Here is a 19458-nt window from a genome sequence, read left to right on the forward strand (position 1 = left end):
TCAAATTATAAAATTATTTATATGTATATATATAAAATTTATGTATATTTATACATACACACACATATATATAGTGTGTGTGTGTTTGTTTTATCCTATCAGTTGAAATGTAGACAATATCTAAAACATCCAGTCCCAAGAGGCCCAAATACTTGCCATAATACTTCTGCTATGGTTATAAAGTATTATCTACATGTTAAGTAATCTTTTCTGTTTCTTTGAATGTTAGAAAAGTTTTACTTTCCTGTAGAATCAATTATTAAGCAATTTTTTAAAAGATCTTAGAACAAAAAATTAATACAAATAAAATGAAGATAAATGACTATCAATTTCAAACCACCAGGACACACATACTGAATGATTTCCAGTTGACTTTGGATACTATTGGCTTGGCTCCGAGCACTGCTAGCTTTCTCAGTAAGTCCTGCTATTTCAATTTCATGTTCACTTATTAACTGCTCAATCCTATAAAAAGAATGTGGTGATTGTTATTTGATACAGATTTTGCCTGACAATGAATTATTCTAAAAATTAATGATTTTTAACACTCTTAAATTTAGTATTTTGTTTTAGCTTTGAATACGCTATTCTTTTTATAACAAGTATATAAATTAGATCCAGAATCCTTTATCCAAGTCCTTTGGGGACAGTTAGGTTTTAGGATTCAGAATTTTTTTTTTAATTTTACAATGGTAATAAATAACAGTACTAAATATCATATGACACCCCCAGAGAGATCTAGGGAAGTGTCCTAGAAGGCACACATTACTAACACAACAGTAGGTTTTTAAATATTCACAGTAACTCATAAAGACTATAAAAAGCTTTACATTAGCTCAGGTTTTCCCAACAAATGAGTGACAAAGACTCTAACCTTGACCAAACTTTAGTCGGACTCCTCTCGGCAGTCTGCACCTCCACCCCACTTAGTAAGAAGCCTAGGCTTAGTATGAATCTCGCTAAGTCAGTTTAGTGAGAAGCCTCTCGCCTCGATGCCTCCTCCTAGTAATTTTCTATCCACTGAACCCCTCATCCTGCTTCTTGGCTATGAATCCTCATTTGCCCTTGTTGTATTGGGAGTTGAGCCTCATCACCCTCTAATGCAAACTCCTGTTGCAATAGTCTTGAATAAAGTCTTCCCTACTTTTTAAACACATGTCAGAATAAGTTTTTCTTTAACATGAGTTTGCCACAAATCTATGAAAAAAAGATTCTGTGCTTTAGTGCTTTATAGATTTTGGAATTGCTGATGAGAGATTGTAGACTTGTGGTATAGTTTCACTACGATCATCTTTACCAGTGTTCCCCAACCTTTTTGGCACCAGGGACTGGTTTCATGGAAGATAATTTTTCCATGGACTGGGGTTGTGGGGGAGGAATGGTTTGGGGATGATTCAAGTGCATTACATTAATTATGCACTTTATTTCTATTATTACTACATTGTAATATATAATGAAATAATTATACAACTCACCATAATGTAGAATCAGTGGGATCCCTGAGCTTGTTTTCCAATTGATTTATTATGGTCCCTGTGCAGTCAAACTTCTCTGCTAATGATAATCTGTATTTGCAGCCGCTTCCCAGCACTAGCATCACCACCTTGGCTCCACCTCAGATCATCAGGCATTAGATTCTCACAAGGAGCGTGCAACCTAGATCTCTCGCATGCATAGTTCACAGTAGGGTTTGTGCTCCTATGAGAACCTAATGCCACTGCTGATCTGACAGGAGGCGCGGGGCTCAGGCAGTAATGCGAGCCATGGGGAGCGGCTGTAAATACAAATGAAGCTTCACTCGCTCACCGCCACTCATCTCCTACTGTGCAGCCCAGTTCCTAACAAGCCACAGACCGCTACCAGTCAGTGGCCCAGGGGTTGGGGACCCCTGTTCTATACCTCAGAAACTTACCTGTCTTGATGTTGTTGAAGTAGTAGTTCTATTTTGTTCTGTGATTCAGATTTCAGTGTTTCAAGCTGATCCTCTACCTGGTTATAAAAAAGAGATACTGATTTAGGAACTGGTAAATCTAAAGCTTGGAAAATTTAGAGACTTTCCAACAAAAGGAATTCCTTAGAAAGATGCAAATAGAAGCAATGCTAAAATCAGATCCATTCTATCGCTGCATTTTATTAGATCTTTTACATTGGTTATACTCTCAGGTAACTACACAGATAAGTCGAGTCAGTTCCCATTATTAACAAAGATCATTGTGGAAGTAACTTCTGCTATTTTAGAGAACAAAAATGAGAACTTGGCTTACTTTGAAGAGTTTTAAAAATTATATGCCTAATACTATTGTCTTAATGAATTTTAATAGAAAATTGATGTAGTGTTCTCACCACTTACTGGAAATATCCTCCCTTTAAGATAAGAAATCTCTGTGTCTAATTCTCTTAGGATTTTACTAATAGCTGAGCCCATGCTGCGGAAGTGGATGGTAGACATGCTGTCATGTTCATACATTTTCTTGCCTGAGGCTTCTTCAAAGTCAACTAGGACTGATCGGATTTCTTGAAGCACTCCCTCATGACTAAGCATCGTCTTTCTTAGCTGCTCTATCTGTGTGTTGCTATCTTTCAGCATATCGTCCTTAAGGCATTTGGCAGCTTCAAGTTCATGAACGGTATTTTGAAGCTGATTTCTTAAATCCTCCTGGGACTGACTCTCTCTTCGTCTATGAAATAAATGAAAGAGAAGAAATAATACTGATAAAACTCAGATTCACACAAGTGATTTTACACTACAGTAGAGAGTAAAACTTTAAGATAATTTCAGGTAACGAATCCCAACCTGATGTCAGCCATGGCATCTCTCTCCATCTGCATCTCTTGAAGTTTTGTTTGCAAATCAATGACTGACTGTCTTAAGTAAAATTTTTGTTTCTCATGCAATTCATTGCTCTGAAAAAAAAAAAGTCCTGCAAATTAGTTTTCATTAGAGGAACGTATTTTTTTATAGCTAATAATTTCCAAAAATCTATATATCAATGATTTATTTAATATGTGTACTTCCTTCCCCCTTCACCATTGTTCGGGGCCTAATTAATCATTTCTCATCTAGGTTTTTTGAATACCTTAGTCTCACTGTCTCAACCTTGTCCCCTTTCAATCCATTCACTTTACAACCAAAACACCGTTCCTAGAACAAATGACTCTGGTTCAAGATAGAGATAGGAATAAACTCTACTCCTGAGGACATGAGAATTGGTGGAAATTGTGTATATAGAAAAGTCAACCCCTACCTCCAACTGACTTAAAAAACTTGGCAGCAGACAACTACCATTCAAAAATCAAGGTGTTCTACTACAAAGAAATTCACAAAGATCTCAAAATCAGGCACTGAGAGATCTCCCAGCATAATGGTTGATGCCCCACCTAATTATCCCAAAGTAAAGCCATCAAGTTCTGCCCTCAGGGAGAATGCCATCAGTTGTTTACTGTTCATTCTTGAGTATGAACAAAAACCACTGAACACTTGAAGGAAGATTACAAAATAAAAAAGAGACCAAGATTAAACAAATGAGCAAATACTCAGGAAAAAAGATCCAAAGAAACAAAAAGAGATAATGCAACAGTGGAAGAACACTTCCAAAAACTTGTATTGCAGAGAAATTTGAGAGACATTTTTGCTGTAAAGTAAGAACAGGACACTGTGTCAGAGAAGTGATCAGAGCAGAAGAGAGAGTTCTTGGAAATTAAAAATATGGTTGCAAACTAAAAAGTTGCAATAGAAATGTTGGAATTCAAGAAATGCACCCCAAAAGTAAAAAAGTAGACAAAAATTTTGAAAGAAAAGGTAAGAGATTTAGAGGTTCAACCTAGGAGATAATATCTGACTAACAGGAGCTTCAGAAAGAGAGAATTGAGAAAACAGAAAAAAACTATCCAAGAAAAAAGAAACCAAAAAAACCTGAATTCCTCAAAGCTGAAGGGCACAAATCTGCAGGCCAAAAGGGTCCACTGAGTCCCTTTTGGTACCAGCACAGGGAAGAAAAAAACAAAAATCCACACCTAAGAACATCATAGTGGAATTTCAGAGATAAAGACCCTAAAGTTTCCAAAGATGAACCCCAATTAAGTAAAAACATATCATCTACAAAGGAACAAGAATCACATAGACATCTTCTCAGTCTGTGCAAGGGCACACAATATTTTCAAAGGACTGAGAGAAAATAACTTTCAACTTTATCCAGCTTAAGTCATTATCAGAATGCAAAAATTCATATAATGTATGTCCCATATACTTCTTCTTAAAAGTTTCTAAAGATGTGTTTTGGCTAAATGAAGAAACAAATCAAGAAAGAGGAAAAGAGAAAACAGTGAATCCTGGAAATCATGAATCCAACCAGGAAAGCAGTGATAGGAATCCCAAGAAAATATCTATACAGCAGACCTAAGAAGAAACTCATCGAGACTAGACAGAAGAACTCCTAAAGGGTCCTGGGTTAAAGGAGGTTTGGTAGAAAACCTACATAATAATTTTTTAATGAGGAGGATATGATAAATGTAAATATCAACAGTATAAGGAAAAAGCAAGGCAATTAGGAACCACAAGAAAAACAAAAATTACACAAGAAAGGAAATATAATAGGTTACTACCTAATTCTGCAGTTGACAATGTTTATATAGTCAATACAAGGTAAGACCCTTTACCTTCTTTTCTAATAGTCCAGGTGAATGGCTAGAGTAGTCTGAACTTTGGATGGTAACAGTGGAAATGAAAACATTTCCATATTTGAGAAATATATATGTGGTACACTGGATGGACTTGGTAGTAAAGTGGATGTCAGGGAAAATGAAGAGGTATCCAGAATGAATCAGGTTTTTGCCCTGTGCAACTATGTAAATGTGGCACCATATATAGCTAGAAGAAAGGTTTGGGGGAAAGATCAGGTATGCAGTTGGAAATGTTGAGTTTATGGAGCCTGAGAAACATTTCGAGTAGAACTGTCCAGTAGGAACACAGGTACACTAACTGGTGTGGAGACCAGTTAAGAGGTCTGACCAGAAATGTAAACTGAACATTCACTTACATATAAATGGCAACAGAAGCTATGGGAATCACTATTACTGTCTATGGAGGGTTTTGCTGGAATAAGAAACTGAAAAAGAATGAGCTGGAGGAAAATCAGGAGAGTGTGTTTCCATGAGACCTAAGAGAAAAGAGCACTTCAAGGGGAAGAGAATTGTCATGTGTGTCAAATGTTGTTGAAAAGTCAAGTAAGATAAGGAATGTAAAGCACTGATTAGATTTAGCATCACTGCTTACCCCTACTGTAGCATACATGTCCTGTTACTATCATTTTCTATTTTAAATATCTCAGCTATAAGACTATAAATGTGTACATAAAAAGGACCACATCTTTTCCATTTTTATATATCCAGTACCTAGCATAATATCTGTTTCATAGGAGGTTTGTGATAAATATTATAAGTACCCAAATAGCCCTGTTATTTATTTACTGATTTAACTAATTTATTGGGAGCCAGTCAAGTGTCACATACTCCGCCAGAGGATAGACTTGGAAAATTAACTGACATTGCTTCTTTTCCTCATTGGTACCTCTGTGCTTCATCTATCTATCTATCTATCTATCTATCTATCTATCTATCTATCTATCATCAATCCATCTCTTTAGTGCACTTATCATAAAGTATTGTCATTATTTGTTTATATGCCAGGCCCCCTTCAAGACTATGAACTCCTTATGAGTCCTATCTTATTCATCTTTGCATCCCCTCTACATAATACAATGGTATCTCATTTTCAGCACTTAATAAATTTGTAGTTTTTTTAAGTGCTCACACATTCTGATGAAGTAGAACAATCCATTAATGAATATAATAAAACGTACTAAATACTACAATAGATGTGTGTATGAAGAGCAACAAGTGTACAGAGGAGAACACATCTACTTGTGTCTAGAGGAAAGGCTTCAGAGAAGGAAATGCTTGAGCTGAGTCTTGATGGATAATAAGAATTTAACAGGTAGACAGGCAGAGAAGAGGAAATGACTTGGGCAAAGGCATGAAGGTCTAGAATAGAATGGCACATCCAGGGAAGAGCGATATTGCTAGAATGGAGGGTACATATAGGGAACAGGTAGCAGAAGAGGCTAAAATGTACAGGGAAAAAATAAGATCACAAAGGCCTTTGTATAAGTTTGACTTCTAGGCTATAGACTATTAGGATCCAACATGCAGCTGTAAAGCTGACTAAAGCCAGCTTGATTCTACACAAGGTCCACTTGAAATTTTTATCGAATAACTTCTATACACTACTTAGCTATCATGTATACACATACATCTAAAAACCGACCCCCTACCAACTGCTTTGTAAAGAAAAACCAGGTATCATGAAAGCAGGACAGCAGGCCTGAACCAATTACTAATTATAATTATAGATGAATGTCATTAATTATAACATTTTGAGCTATTCAAGTTTCACTAAGATTACACCAAGAGCACAGCAAAAGAAACAATTAACAAAATGAAACGACAAGCTATGGATTGGGAAAAAATGGTATTTGCACATTCTATATCTGATAAGGGGTTAACATCCGAAATATATAAAGAACTCATACAACTCAATAGCAAAAATCCAAATAATCTATTAAAAATGGGCAAAGGACCCGAATAGACATTTTTCCAAAGAAGATATACGAATGACCAACAGGTACATGAAAAGATGCTCAATATCACTAATCACTAGGAAAATGCAAATCAAAACCACAATGAGATATCACCTCACACCTGTTAGAATGGCTAACATCCAAAACGCAAGAGATAACAAATGCTGGCGAGAATGTGGAGAGAAGGGAACCTTTGTGTACTACTGATGGGATTATAAAAAACTGGTGCAGCCACTATGGAAAACAGCATGGAGGATCCTCAAAAAATCAAAAAGAGAACTAACATATGATCCAGCAATTCCACTTCTGGGAATATATCCAAAGGAAATGAAAACACTATGTCGAAGCGATACCTGCACCCCCATGTTCATAGCAGCACACTTTATAACAGCCAAGACATGGAAACAACCTAAGTGTCTACTGACAGACGAATGGATAAAGAAGTTGAGGTATGTATGTATGTGTGTGTATATATACACACACAGAATGGAATATTATTCAGCCACAAAAAGGAGGAAATCCTGCCATTTACGACAACATGGATGGACACTGAGGGCATTATGCTAAGTGAAATAAGTCAGACAGAGAAACACAAGTATCATATGATCTCACTTACATGTGGAATCTAAAAAACAAAAAACCAAAAAAACTTATACAGAAAGAGATCAGATTTGTGGTTACCAAATGGGGATGTGGGGAGAGGGGGAATTGGATGAATGTGATCAAAAGGTACAACATAAGTACTGGGGATGTAATGTACAACATGATGACTATAATTAACACTGTTGTATGGTATATATGAAAGTTGTTAAGAGAGTAATCCTAAGAGTTCTTATGACTAGGAAAATAATTTTTTTTCTTTTTCTTTTTTTTATCTATATGAGATGATAAATGTTAAGTAAATTTATTGTGGTCATCATTTCATGATACATATAAGTCAATTCATTATGTTGTATACCTTAAACTTATGCAGTGCTGTATGTTGATTATAGCTCAATAAAACTGGAAAAAAATTACACCATTAAGACAAGGCATTATGACTTATTATTAATAAAAGACAAATGGGTATGTAGACTTTTCATCAGTCCAATTTTTAATAGTGAAATAGAAGGCATAGGCCAAATTAACAAGTTTAACCAATGAATCCATTATTATTTTTTTTTAAAATTTTATTTATTTATTTTTGGTTATTTTGTGCTGGGTCTTAGTTGCGGCCAGTGAGCTCCTTAGCTGTGGCATGCAAACTCTTAGTTGTGGTATGCATTTGGGATCTAGTTCCCTGACCAGGGATCGAACCCACATCGCCTACACTGGGGGGTGAATTCTTAACCACTGAACCACCAGGGAAGTCCCATGAATCCATTATTAAGTTTTTCTTCCAGAAAGTTTGGGTTCTATTCCAAAGCTCTGTGCCTCGCTGTCTCCCCAAAATGGTATCAGATACTGGAGGAAAAGAATGTAACTCACTTCATTTAGTCTTCTCTGCAAATCTTTGACTTGATGTGAATATTCTTCCAAAACACGTTCAATGTGTTCCTTTCCAGGGTAAGGAATGACTTTTCTGTGAGAATCACGTTCCACTTCATATTTAGGGAAAAAAGGGATTTGTGTCAAAGTCCCAGTTGAAGATGTGTTTTCAATTATTGTTCCACGAATAGATGACATAAAAAATGAACCTGAAGAACCTAAATATTAAATAATTAATTAACCAATTAATTAACTTAATAATAAAATAATTTTGTGGCAAACATTATCCCGGGTAGATTCCCTTATTGAACCCTGAAGGAGCTCAAGGTCTCATGGGGAAAACAGAAAAGTGAGAGTCTCTCTGAGAGAGAAGAGCACAAGGTAAAAAGGAGGAGCAGGTCAGGGAGGAGGGAGTAGTTTTACTTGACAGTGATCAAGTGATACTTGAGCTGAATTAGTCTTGAAGCATCTATGAGTAAGAAGTCACTAGTCTGGAAGACAGGAGAAGAGGAAGAGCATTCCAGGTAGTGGGAACACCATCATTATTGGCGGGGGGTCTTGAAGCAGCATGGCAGGCTACGGGTGAAAGGAAGTAGTGGCCAGATATGAGAATGAAAATGTAGGACAAATCACAAAGGGCCTTGTGGTCATGCCAAGGAATTTGGATTTCATTGTGAAAGCTCTAGGGAATCATTAAAGGACCTGAAGATAGGGGTAATATAACTACACTTGTGTTCTGAAAAGGCTCTCTGGCTTCAGTGTAGAGAATGCATTGGATGGGGATAAAAATGAAGGTAGAAACTCAAAGTAGAAGAAGGCTTTCAACAGTTCAGGCAAGACACGGCAAGGGTCTGCCCTAAAGCAGAGACAGCAGAGATAGAAACAAGGGCATGAATTTAAGAAATATATGTGGTAAGTAAGAGAGAGGGAGACATCAAAGATTTCTCTTTAGTTTCCGGCTTCAGCAACATCCAAGTAATGATGTTGATTTGCAAATACTGTACATGGACTTGAAGTCTGGGAGAGTGTTTTACTTTAGAGATAAGCCTCTGGGAATCATCAGCATATGAGCTCTAATGAATCCTTGGAGTCAACGGGATCATCTAGGGGCAGCGTACAGAGTGAAAAGGGAAGAGGATCAAGAAGAGCACTCTGAGGAAATATTAACATTTACAAGGAAGACAAAGGAGGTAAAACCCAGTAAGAGTCACAGAAGACACACAAAGATTTTCAAGAACCACCACCGGCTTGAACTGAGGGACAGAGACGGTATGAGATGGAAAGAGGCTTTTCTACAAGCAGGCTGAAAAAAGCCTCCCAGCTGGAAACATATGCTACCTTTCATGCAAAAGGGAGGAGAACTCAGGGTCAGACCCAAGAGTCCAGTGGATGGTGCCAGGAACCATGGAGACTTATTCCCAGGCCTGGGTCCTAATCAGTCAGCTGGTCCTGAGGGGTCAACCTGTGCCCAGCTGGATTTCAGAACTGTGACGGACATATGTGCTTCCTGTTTACTGCTTTCTCAGTAGGAGAGGACAGTGGTTATCCTGTGCCCGGCTACCATTGCATGTTGGGTGTCACAAGTCTTCAGATAACAAGGAACTCTACTCAAGGAGCTGTATTTAAGGGATTACAATTAAGGAGTTTCATCCATACTTGAATCTAATTTAGATAAAGATATTCTGGCCTTTCAGTGAGTGCTGTAGTGTGATCAGGCTATTAGGGGCCTTCTTAGGAAAGTAAATATATTTTGCATGTGAGAGAAATATAAATAATCTGTGACCAGAAGGTAAACTGTAGTGGTTTTAAAATATGTCCACATATTCTTTGCTACTCCTCCCTTAAATAGGTGGAGGTTAATTTCCCTCTTCTTTGTAAGAAAGGAGAAACAAGAAGTGTATGTGTATGTGTGTGTACATATATGGATATGTGTGTATGTGTGGCATTTGCTTAATTTTGCACAAAAGAAACACTGGAAGAATAAGACAGAATCTCATGAAAACAGCTATCTATAGGAGTATAGGGATGGGTGGAAATAGAATGGAAAAGATAGGGATGGCAGCAAGACTCTACTAAATATACCTTTTTATAAAGTTTTCACTTTTGAGCCATATATATGTTATACATATTCAAAAAATAAAATTGAAAACTAACAGAAAAAAATAAACCTAACTGTACAGTAAGTTGATAACATAACCTCACAGAGAAAATAGTTCCTTTCAAATAACTTTAGAACACAGTACCCTGACTGCACGTGAACTTAACTTAGCAGGTAAGTTGTTACTATAACAGGTGTCGTTACAATTCTGAAACAATTTTGTGTGTACTGTGTAAGAGAGAAAACGAGTAAACACACTGAAGTTTTTGGAAACGTGCGTTTTCACTGTAAGGGAAATACAGATATGGAATGGGGGGAAGATGAGGAAGAACTCTATGGTACTGGATTTGAGAATTACCAGTGTGAACTTAAGGAAAAAAAAATCTAATTCCAAGCTTTAGACACTGAACACTCCTGGACACAGTGACACTTCAGTAGCAATAAGCACACGAGATCTTGGTGTGTGAATACTATTTCCTACTAGAAGGAACCAGGGCTCCTTAGTGAATAGCTGATTCCAGGTCTGGTGGAACAGGAAAAGTACAGCCTGGAACATTCTGATGTGCCAGAAAGTAATGAAGTGGGCCATGTTTTAAAAAGACACAGAATTGGCTTAAAGGGGCTGGCCAAATTTGGTACAATTGAGCATCAAAGCAACAGTGACAACAATACATTATAGCACTCTGAATTAAAAACAACCTATGGATCTAGAATGATAATAACAAAAGAAAAGCTTTTCTTTCCTAAAAAATGTATGCTAATAACTATGGTAAAATTAGAAATCATCAATGTAATAATTGATTCAGGCAAGGATCTTCAATTGACGCTAAAACCACTGAATGAAAGGTTATTTAGTACTAGGATATTCACAAGGTCTCAAAGGGCCATCCTATAGGTTACTTATTAATTGTAAAGGAGAAAATATAACTCTAAATTAGCAGGATCTGGCATCATGTGTTCCCTAAAGTATGATGTAAAAGTATAAATTGTCACCTATGTAAAACTCTTGCCAAATGAGTTTCATCTGAATCTAAACATGAGAAACAATCAGAAAAATCTAGAATGTGGAACATTCTATAATACAACTGGTCTGGACTCTTAAGGAAAATGCTATGAGAAACAACAACAACAAAAGGAGGGAGGATGGTTACAGATTTTAAGAGAATAAAGAGACCAAACAACCAAATACAGTGCATGATCTTTGATTAGATTTTTTAAAACGTTAACTAAAACTTTTTTTGGAACAACTAGGGAAATTTAAATATGAATATAAATTAGATGATAACTGCATCGACAGTAATTTTCTCAGATACAATGATGTGGCAATTCAGGAAATCATCCTTTTCCTAAGGAGATGCACATTCAGGTTTTGAGGCATGAATAATGATGCCTTCAACTTCAGCAAAACGAAATATAAATTGTAGGTACAGAGATAAAGCAAATATGATAAAATGTTGACAACTGGTGCATCAGTTGAAGGGTATTTAATGTATTCAATGTACTATTTTTTCAATTTTTCAACCACTTTGAAAAAATTCGAAATAAAATGTTGGGCAGGGGGAGAGTTCACTGCATTTGGCAAAAAAGAGAAAATCTAGTCATTATGGCCAGAGTGATTTCATTGGAATACTAGGTTCAAAAGTCCTAAGGCAGTGGTTCACAGAGTGAATGGATGGTGAAGATGTGGACATGGGAACACAGACTTGTCTTTCAGACAGCACAGCTATGAAGGAAGAAGAGACACGGAAGGCGTAGGTTGAGGAGAAGGTTTTAATTTTTGTTGTTTTGGTTTGTTATATTTCCTTGTTAGTGGTTTTAGGCTGGGAGAGATTTAGCATGTTTACTTTGATGGATAAGTGCAAATAGAGAGAGAGGGACTGAAGATATCGGAGTGAGTGGGGCCCAAGACTCTGCAGAGATTCTGGAGCCAAACCTCCGAGGAGGCTGAGGTGGTGTGAGCAGGGGTGGGAATTAAAGCACGGGTAGCAAATTAGGAGGGTACCTCCTCCACTGAACTATGAAGACGCATCGACTGTGAAAAACAGTGAGTCTTAGGGGCAGTATAGGAGAGGGTAGGAGAATACCAACCTAATGGCGTATTTTCTCTGCAAATTAGGAAATGATGTTATCTGAGAGTGAGAAAGACGGTGGCAGAGTGAGGGGCTTGAGAATGGTGTAATTTTGAAATAAGTATGGTGAGAAATTGGAGACAGAACTGGCTAAGATTAAGGGAAAGATTCCTCAGCAGCATCAGGGGCCCAGCTGAGATGGCAGACTATGACTCTGAAGTGGCAACTTGGTGGAAAATCCACATTTGTGTATTTTCTTCCAGCAGCCCAGAACAAACATGGAAAAGGCAGTCAGCCTGAAAGGACTGGGATTTTCCTGTAAGAGTGCAAAGAAGAATAAGAGAAAGAGGAAGTTGAGGATATTGGCAAGTGATAAAGAAAGTGAAGATAGGAAGAGGTTGATAGTTTAGGAGAAAATAGCAGAAGGGAGAGCAGCTGTTCTCAGCCCTTGCTGTAAACCAGGAACACAAGGAGAGCTTTAAAAAAAAAAAAAAAACCAGTGGTGCCCAAGCCCCATTCCAGATCTCCCGAATTAGCATCTCTAGGTGTGGTTCTAAGCCATTTAAATGTTTAAAGTCTCAAAAAGTGATTTTGACATGGAGCCATGGTTGAGAACCACTACCTTCACGAGGCAGAAAAATAAGTGTTGCAGGAATAAGGGAGCGAGAGCGCTAGAAGACAGCAGGCTGGATTCCAGAAGTCCAACCATTCTTGGCAATAGGATCCAAGATAGGAAAGTGAGTAGCTAGAGTATAGGTCAAAACGATTAGAACTAGAAAGGTGTAGAAGCCGTGAGTCTAAGATCTTAGATGGGTCATCCATGAGGACGATGATATTACGGGATGATGATATGCCTGGGGAGGGAGAGACAGCCCATGAGCTAAGTGCCCATGTCCCTGATGAGGATGAGGGATATCGTGTAGGTGGGGAGGTGAGCAGGGTTGATGGGTATAGTAGGATGGAGGTGACAATGGCATGAGCATCCTAAGCAGCAGAAGCTTTTACAAAATAAGCGTGCTAAGATAAAAGTTTCTAAGCACCGTTTCACTGTGCTTAGAAACAGTGAAACAACACCTATAACTGAGAATAAACTCTGGCTGCATTCTTTCAGATGAGAGAGACATGACAGGGAAAGCAGTTAGGGCTGTGCAGGTCACCTGCCTGACTGCCAGATAATCCATTCTCTGTCCTGCCCCTATTTTGCTGTGTGTTGTGGAGAACTTGTTTTCCTAGGCCCCGTTCCCAACTTGTTTCCAGGACGGTTCGCAGTGGGAGGTACTGGCAAAAGACCAGAAGGCCAGAGGAAGGGAGAAGCTAAGGGATCGCTCCTCTCTCCTGCCTCAGACAGGCTTCTGGCAGTGAGTGGTGGCTTCAGCTCCCACAGGCAGCCGTCTCCATGGTTCTAGCTCCTGCTTGTACCTACGCCGTATGACAGTTCCCATTCTCAGGGTCCTTCTAGCCCAAAAGCTGGTAGCAGCTTCCTGCAGTGGCTCATCTCTGAGCCTTCTCAGCTCTTTCAACACCTGTGTTATCAATTCCCTGTATTAAATGTCACCTATTTATTCCAACTGTTTCTGTTTTCCTGCCTGCTATCTGTTGACTGAAATAATTTTCATCAGAGTTGATGGGGGGCCTGAACTAGGACAGTAGTCATGGAAATGGAGAGGGAAGATGCATTCAAGACACATTTCTGAGAATAGAGAAAGCAGGACTTGGTACTTGACTGGATGGGGGGGCGGGGGGTGTGAGGGAAAAGAAGTTACAGTGATGCAGAATTTGGGCTTAGAGCAGACCGAGGAAGAGAAGGCATTTAGAGAAACATGGCATGTGCTTAAGTGCCTCAACTTGAAAACAATCTTCAAACCAAAAAATAATGTATCTTCAAACCAAAAAATAATGTAAACACATGCTAAAAAATAGATATGCTATTTTTAGAAGACTAAACAATTTCTTCCTCATAAAGCAGAATTATAAATAATCTGGTAAACATTCATGAACAAGGTCTGTGCCTTGCACAGTTAAAGTCAAAACATACTGAAAAAATAGCAGCTTGAATGAATATTATGAAGACTGCTTAGTTCTAATTTTTTTCCCATTTTGTTTTATAAAAAGCACGTACCTGCATTGGATGTAATGCCACTATTCGATAAAAGATCCTCATTATTTGATTCACGAGGTTTTTGTTCCATATTAAATATTTGCTACCTCTTCTTAGAGATCTTGAAATATGAATGCTTCCCTATTTAGTTCTTTTAGTTCTTATCTATAAAAGACAGGGATTCAATCTTTATTAATAAGGTATTATGTGAAAAAAGTTCATAGAGGAGGAACTGACTATATTTACATTTGAAATTTAATAGCAATTTTTCACCAGGAAAATATTTACACAGAAATATTTTATTATTATCTAACATTAGTAAGTGAACAGAATCTTACTGTAAAACTTATTGATTTTAGTGGTCAAGTGGCTTATTAGAGACAATCTAAAAATAAAAAACTAACACTTTAATTATTATGATTATTAGCACTCTGATTTGGGGCAGAGTTTTTTCTCTTCTTAAGTCTCTCTCATCACCTTACATTGTCAAATAATGGAAGAAGACATTTCCTCAGTAAAGAGTCACAAATTAGGAAAAAAGATCACAAATCAGCAAATTAGAAATCATTAATAAAATGTAAAAACTTCTTTGATATCAAATAGTGCTCATAATTTTAGATTAGGCCAAAAGGGGTCTTCTGGGTTTGGAAAACACTGGTGGTGGCCTGATTCCAAATCTCCTCCTCATCCTCTGAATATCCATAAAACAACAAGAACAACAAATAAATAAAAGCACATGGGCTCCAAGCCTTCAGCATTCCCAGAAGACAGAGAATACCACAGCCTTCAAATTGTCTGTAAGGAGAGGGAAATTTTTTTCCAAAAGTTCTCCCATATTCTACCGACCAGCACTGCAGGCCTGTGAGTATGGACAACAGGAAAGGAGAGGCTGAAAAGGCTGAAAAGGAGTAGAGGACTGAGAGGAAGCACAGAGCCACCCCGGAAAGTGAAGAAGAAAGGCCAGGTTACTAAGCACAGGCTGGAACATGATAGTCTGTAGCCCTGGCTATGCAGTAAGGGCTTGAAAGTGGGCGGGCACCAGGAGTGTCAGCCTCAGAGAAGAATGTTTCTGGGGGAGAATCAGATATGGAGACATGGCAGTAAAGGGAAGAAGGAAATGAGAGGGGAAAATTCAGGAACCAGCAGAAACAAAAAGAAGCAAGATATGCCAATGCTCCTTCTACCATTCCCACCCAACGTCCCCACCACCATCCATAAAAGGGAACACATGGAAGACGGCTCTCTCAGACAAGGAATCCTGTCCACTAAATGAATAAAAATAAATAAAAGTAGAACACATCCATACAAAACTACAACAAAATGTCAGAAAATGTGGATAAACTCTTTTTTGCCTATGAAGAGTCCCCCCCGTACCCTCCCCGCCAACAAACATGAAGTCAAAGAAAATTGTAACACAACACTCCAAACTGAACTACATATTCTCAAGCAAGCATTTGGGGGTGATGAAAAGTCACCCTTGAATGAGAATTGTAAATGCAAGTACAGAAGTGGACAAGAAACAAAGAAAAAAGCAAAAAATCAGGAAGAAATGAAATGAGAGTTGATTAAAGTAAGGAAAGAAGGAAAAGAAAAAGACAAAATTATATCAGAAATGAAGACCAAATTACAAAGTACACAGGGAGGAGAGACTGTAATGTAAACTTAATAAAGGCATTGAAGAAAATCAGGAAAACAACCAAGAGGATGAAAACTGAGATAAAGAAATAAAAAGGGTGGGAGAGGAAGTGAATGAAATGGAAGACAGGCAAAGAAGGTTGAACATAATTGGTGTCCCTGAAGAAAAAAGTCCAAAAAAATGAAACAGAACTATTATTTAAAACTATAATCCAAGGAAGCTTCCTATAAATAAAGGAAGATCCAAATCTACACATTTTTCATACTAGGGAAAATCGACCAAGAATGATCAACTCTGAAATATATCCTAATAAAACAATATTAAGACTTTAAAGATTATGAAAAAATCCTCAGGGCCTTCAGGCAAAAAAGATGAAATAATATACAAAGACAAGAGGATTAGAATGGCATCAGATTATTCAAAAACAACATACAAAGCAAGGCAACAGAAGAGCAGCATTTTCAAGAAATCTAAGGAAAGAAAGTATTGATATAAACCAAGGATATTATACCCAGCCAAGATCTTCAAAAGATTCAAAGGCACAGAAAAGCAGTTTTGAATGCACCAGAACACTGTACATTAAGTGCCCCTTCTGAGAAGTCTACTAGAGGGAGTGAAGCTTCATCCAACCAATAGATGACCAGCAAATGTGGCCAAATGGTAACAACTGGTGAAAATCTTTGGTTTTTCTCTAGGTTTTAAATTTTTCAAAATAAAACTTGGGAAAAAAGATGAACATTTGAAAAAAAAAAAAAAAAGATGACTGGGAACACTGAAAAAAGACTGATGGTGAACACTTAAATATTCAATTGCAAAGTTGAGACTAAAACATGGGTGGGATAATGGCACTGAAGAATAACATATAAATATTATATGTGTGACAATGGAGAACAGATGTAACTAAAGACGGGAAAAGAGAAAAAAAGGGAAAGTAGAATGCCATTGGTTGTAAAAGGTACCATTAAAACTGACAAAAAGCAAAAGGTAAAGAAAGAAAAAAAGGGGGTTATAGGTGCAGTATAGAAAGTATTAAGGCAAAGGTAACCACTAGAATAAAAATACAAATCTTCTTAAGTGACAAAAGAATTTTAAAAAGAAAAAGTAAAGAAGAAACACCAAATAAACTCAGTAAATATAATACTTGCAGTAATTACACCAGAAGATAATAATGTAATAACAATATGACAGAATTTAGACCAAACACAACAGTCACATCAATAAACCTGAAGGGACTTAACTTGCCTATTCAAAGAGAAGTATTATCAAATTGGCTCCTAAAAAAATTCAACTCTGTGCTGTACACAAGAGGACACTAATAGGCATTGATTCAAAAAGACTACAAATAAAGTGATGGACAATGATTTGCTAGGCAAATGAAAGCAATAAGAAAGCATGGGTTGGCCATACTACCCAAAGCAATCTGCAGATTTAATGTGACCCCTATCAAATTACCCATGGCATTTTTCACAGAACTAGAACAATTAATCCAAAAATTTATATGGATCCATAAAAGACAGAGAATTGCCCAAGCAATCCTGAGGAAAAAGAACAAAGCAGGAGGCATACCCTGACTTCAGACACTACTACAAAGCTACAGTAATCAAAACAGCATGGTATTGGCCCCAAAACAGACATATGGATCAATGGAACAGAATAGAGAGCCCAGAAATAAACCCACACACCTATGGTCAATTAATCTTCGACAAAGGAGGCAAGGATATACAATGGGGAAAAAACAGTCTCTTCAGCAAGTGGTGTTGAAAAGTTGGACAACTGCAGGTAAATCAATGAAGTTAGAACACATCTTCGTACCATATACAAAAATAAACTCAAAATGGCTTAAAGACTTAAATATAAGACATGACATCATAAAACTGCTAGAAGAGAACATATGCAAAACATTCTCTGACAAAAATCGTACCATGGTTTTCTTAGGTCAGTCTCCCAAAGCAATAGAAATAAAAGCAAAAATAAACAAATGGAACCTAATCAAAATTATAAGCTTTTGCACAGCAAATGAAACCACAAATAAAACGAAAAGACAACCTATGGACTGGGAGAAAATATTTGCAAATGATGAGACCGACAAGGGATTAATTTTCAAAATACATATATAAACAGCTCATACAATTCAATAACAAAAAAACAAACAACCCAATTGAAAAATGGGCAGAAGACCTAAATAGACATTTCTCCACAGAAGACATACAGATGGACAATAGGCACATGAAATGATGCTCATCACTGCTAATTATTAGAGATATACAAATCAAAACTATGATGAGGTACCACCTCACACCAGTCAGAATGGCCATCAATAAAAAGTCTACAAATAATAAATGTTGGAGAGGGTGTGGAGAAAAGGGAACCCTCTTATGCTGTTGGTGGGGATGTAAACTGGTGTAGCCATTATGCAAAACAGTATGGAGGTTCCTCAAGAAACTAAAAATAGAGTAGCCATATGATCCAGCAATCCTACTCCTGGGCATGTACCCAGACAAAACTCAAATTCAAAAAGATACATGCACCCCTATGTTCATAGCAGCACTATTTACAATAGCTGAAACATGGAAACAACCTAAATGTCCATTGACAGATGAATGAATAAAGAAGACGTGGTATACAATGCTATACAATGTACAATGGAATATTACTCAGCCATAAAAAAGAATGAAATAATGCCATTTGTAGAAACATGGATGGACTTAGAGATTATCATAATAAGCAAAGTAAGTCAGTAAGAGAAAGACAAATACCATACGATATGTCTTATATGTGGAATCTAAAATACAACACAAATGAACATATCTAGGAAACAGAAACAGACTCACAGAAATAGAGAACAGACTTGTGGTTGCCAAGGGGGAGGGAGGTGGGGGAGGGAAGGATTGAGAGTTTGGGATTAGCAGATGCAAACTATTATATATAGGATGGATAAACAACAAGGTCCTACTGTATAGCACAGGGAACTATACTCAATATCCTGTGATAAACCATAATGGAAAAGAATATGAAAAAGAATATATATATATATATATATATGTGTGTGTGTGTGTGTATAACTGAGTCACTTTGCTGTACAGCAGAAATTAACACAACACTGTAAACCAAATATACTTCAATAAAATTAAAAAAAAAAAAGCATGGGTTAAAATCCTGATACCAGACCAAGTAGTCCTCAAGCCAAAGAGTATTAAATAAGACAAAGGGCACTTAAAGTTAAAAGCTACATTCCACAATAAAGATATACTATCCCTGACTCCATTTACCATATAACACAGCAACCACTAAGATAAAACATAAATTACAGGAAATGCAATAAGAACTAGAAACACAGTAATAATGAGAGACTTTAACAGGCCACTCAGTATGAGATAGGTCAAGCGGCCAAAAAATGAGTAAGGATATAAAAGATTTAGATGAAATAATCACTAAGGTAGACTTTTTGGATATAT

General features: G+C 37.2%; 1 protein-coding gene across 1 annotated transcript in view; it reads right to left on the reverse strand.

Annotated features, from left to right (window-relative positions):
• CCDC158 (coiled-coil domain containing 158) overlaps nucleotides 1-14458 on the reverse strand; it is a 103700-nt gene extending 89242 nt beyond the window's left edge. Inside the window, exons 1-6 of the mRNA XM_061191504.1 lie at nucleotides 14389-14458; nucleotides 8103-8320; nucleotides 2795-2904; nucleotides 2351-2678; nucleotides 1913-1989; nucleotides 355-465 (exon numbers count right to left, since the gene is read on the reverse strand). Coding sequence (XP_061047487.1) covers nucleotides 355-465; nucleotides 1913-1989; nucleotides 2351-2678; nucleotides 2795-2904; nucleotides 8103-8320; nucleotides 14389-14458 — 914 coding nt within the window. The remainder of the gene's footprint in view (nucleotides 1-354; nucleotides 466-1912; nucleotides 1990-2350; nucleotides 2679-2794; nucleotides 2905-8102; nucleotides 8321-14388) is intronic.
• Between the last annotated feature and the right edge of the window lie 5000 nt (nucleotides 14459-19458).

This window comes from Eubalaena glacialis, chromosome 5 (genome assembly GCF_028564815.1).
Source record: "Eubalaena glacialis isolate mEubGla1 chromosome 5, mEubGla1.1.hap2.+ XY, whole genome shotgun sequence".
In the NCBI taxonomy this organism is placed as follows: Eukaryota; Metazoa; Chordata; class Mammalia; order Artiodactyla; family Balaenidae; genus Eubalaena; species Eubalaena glacialis.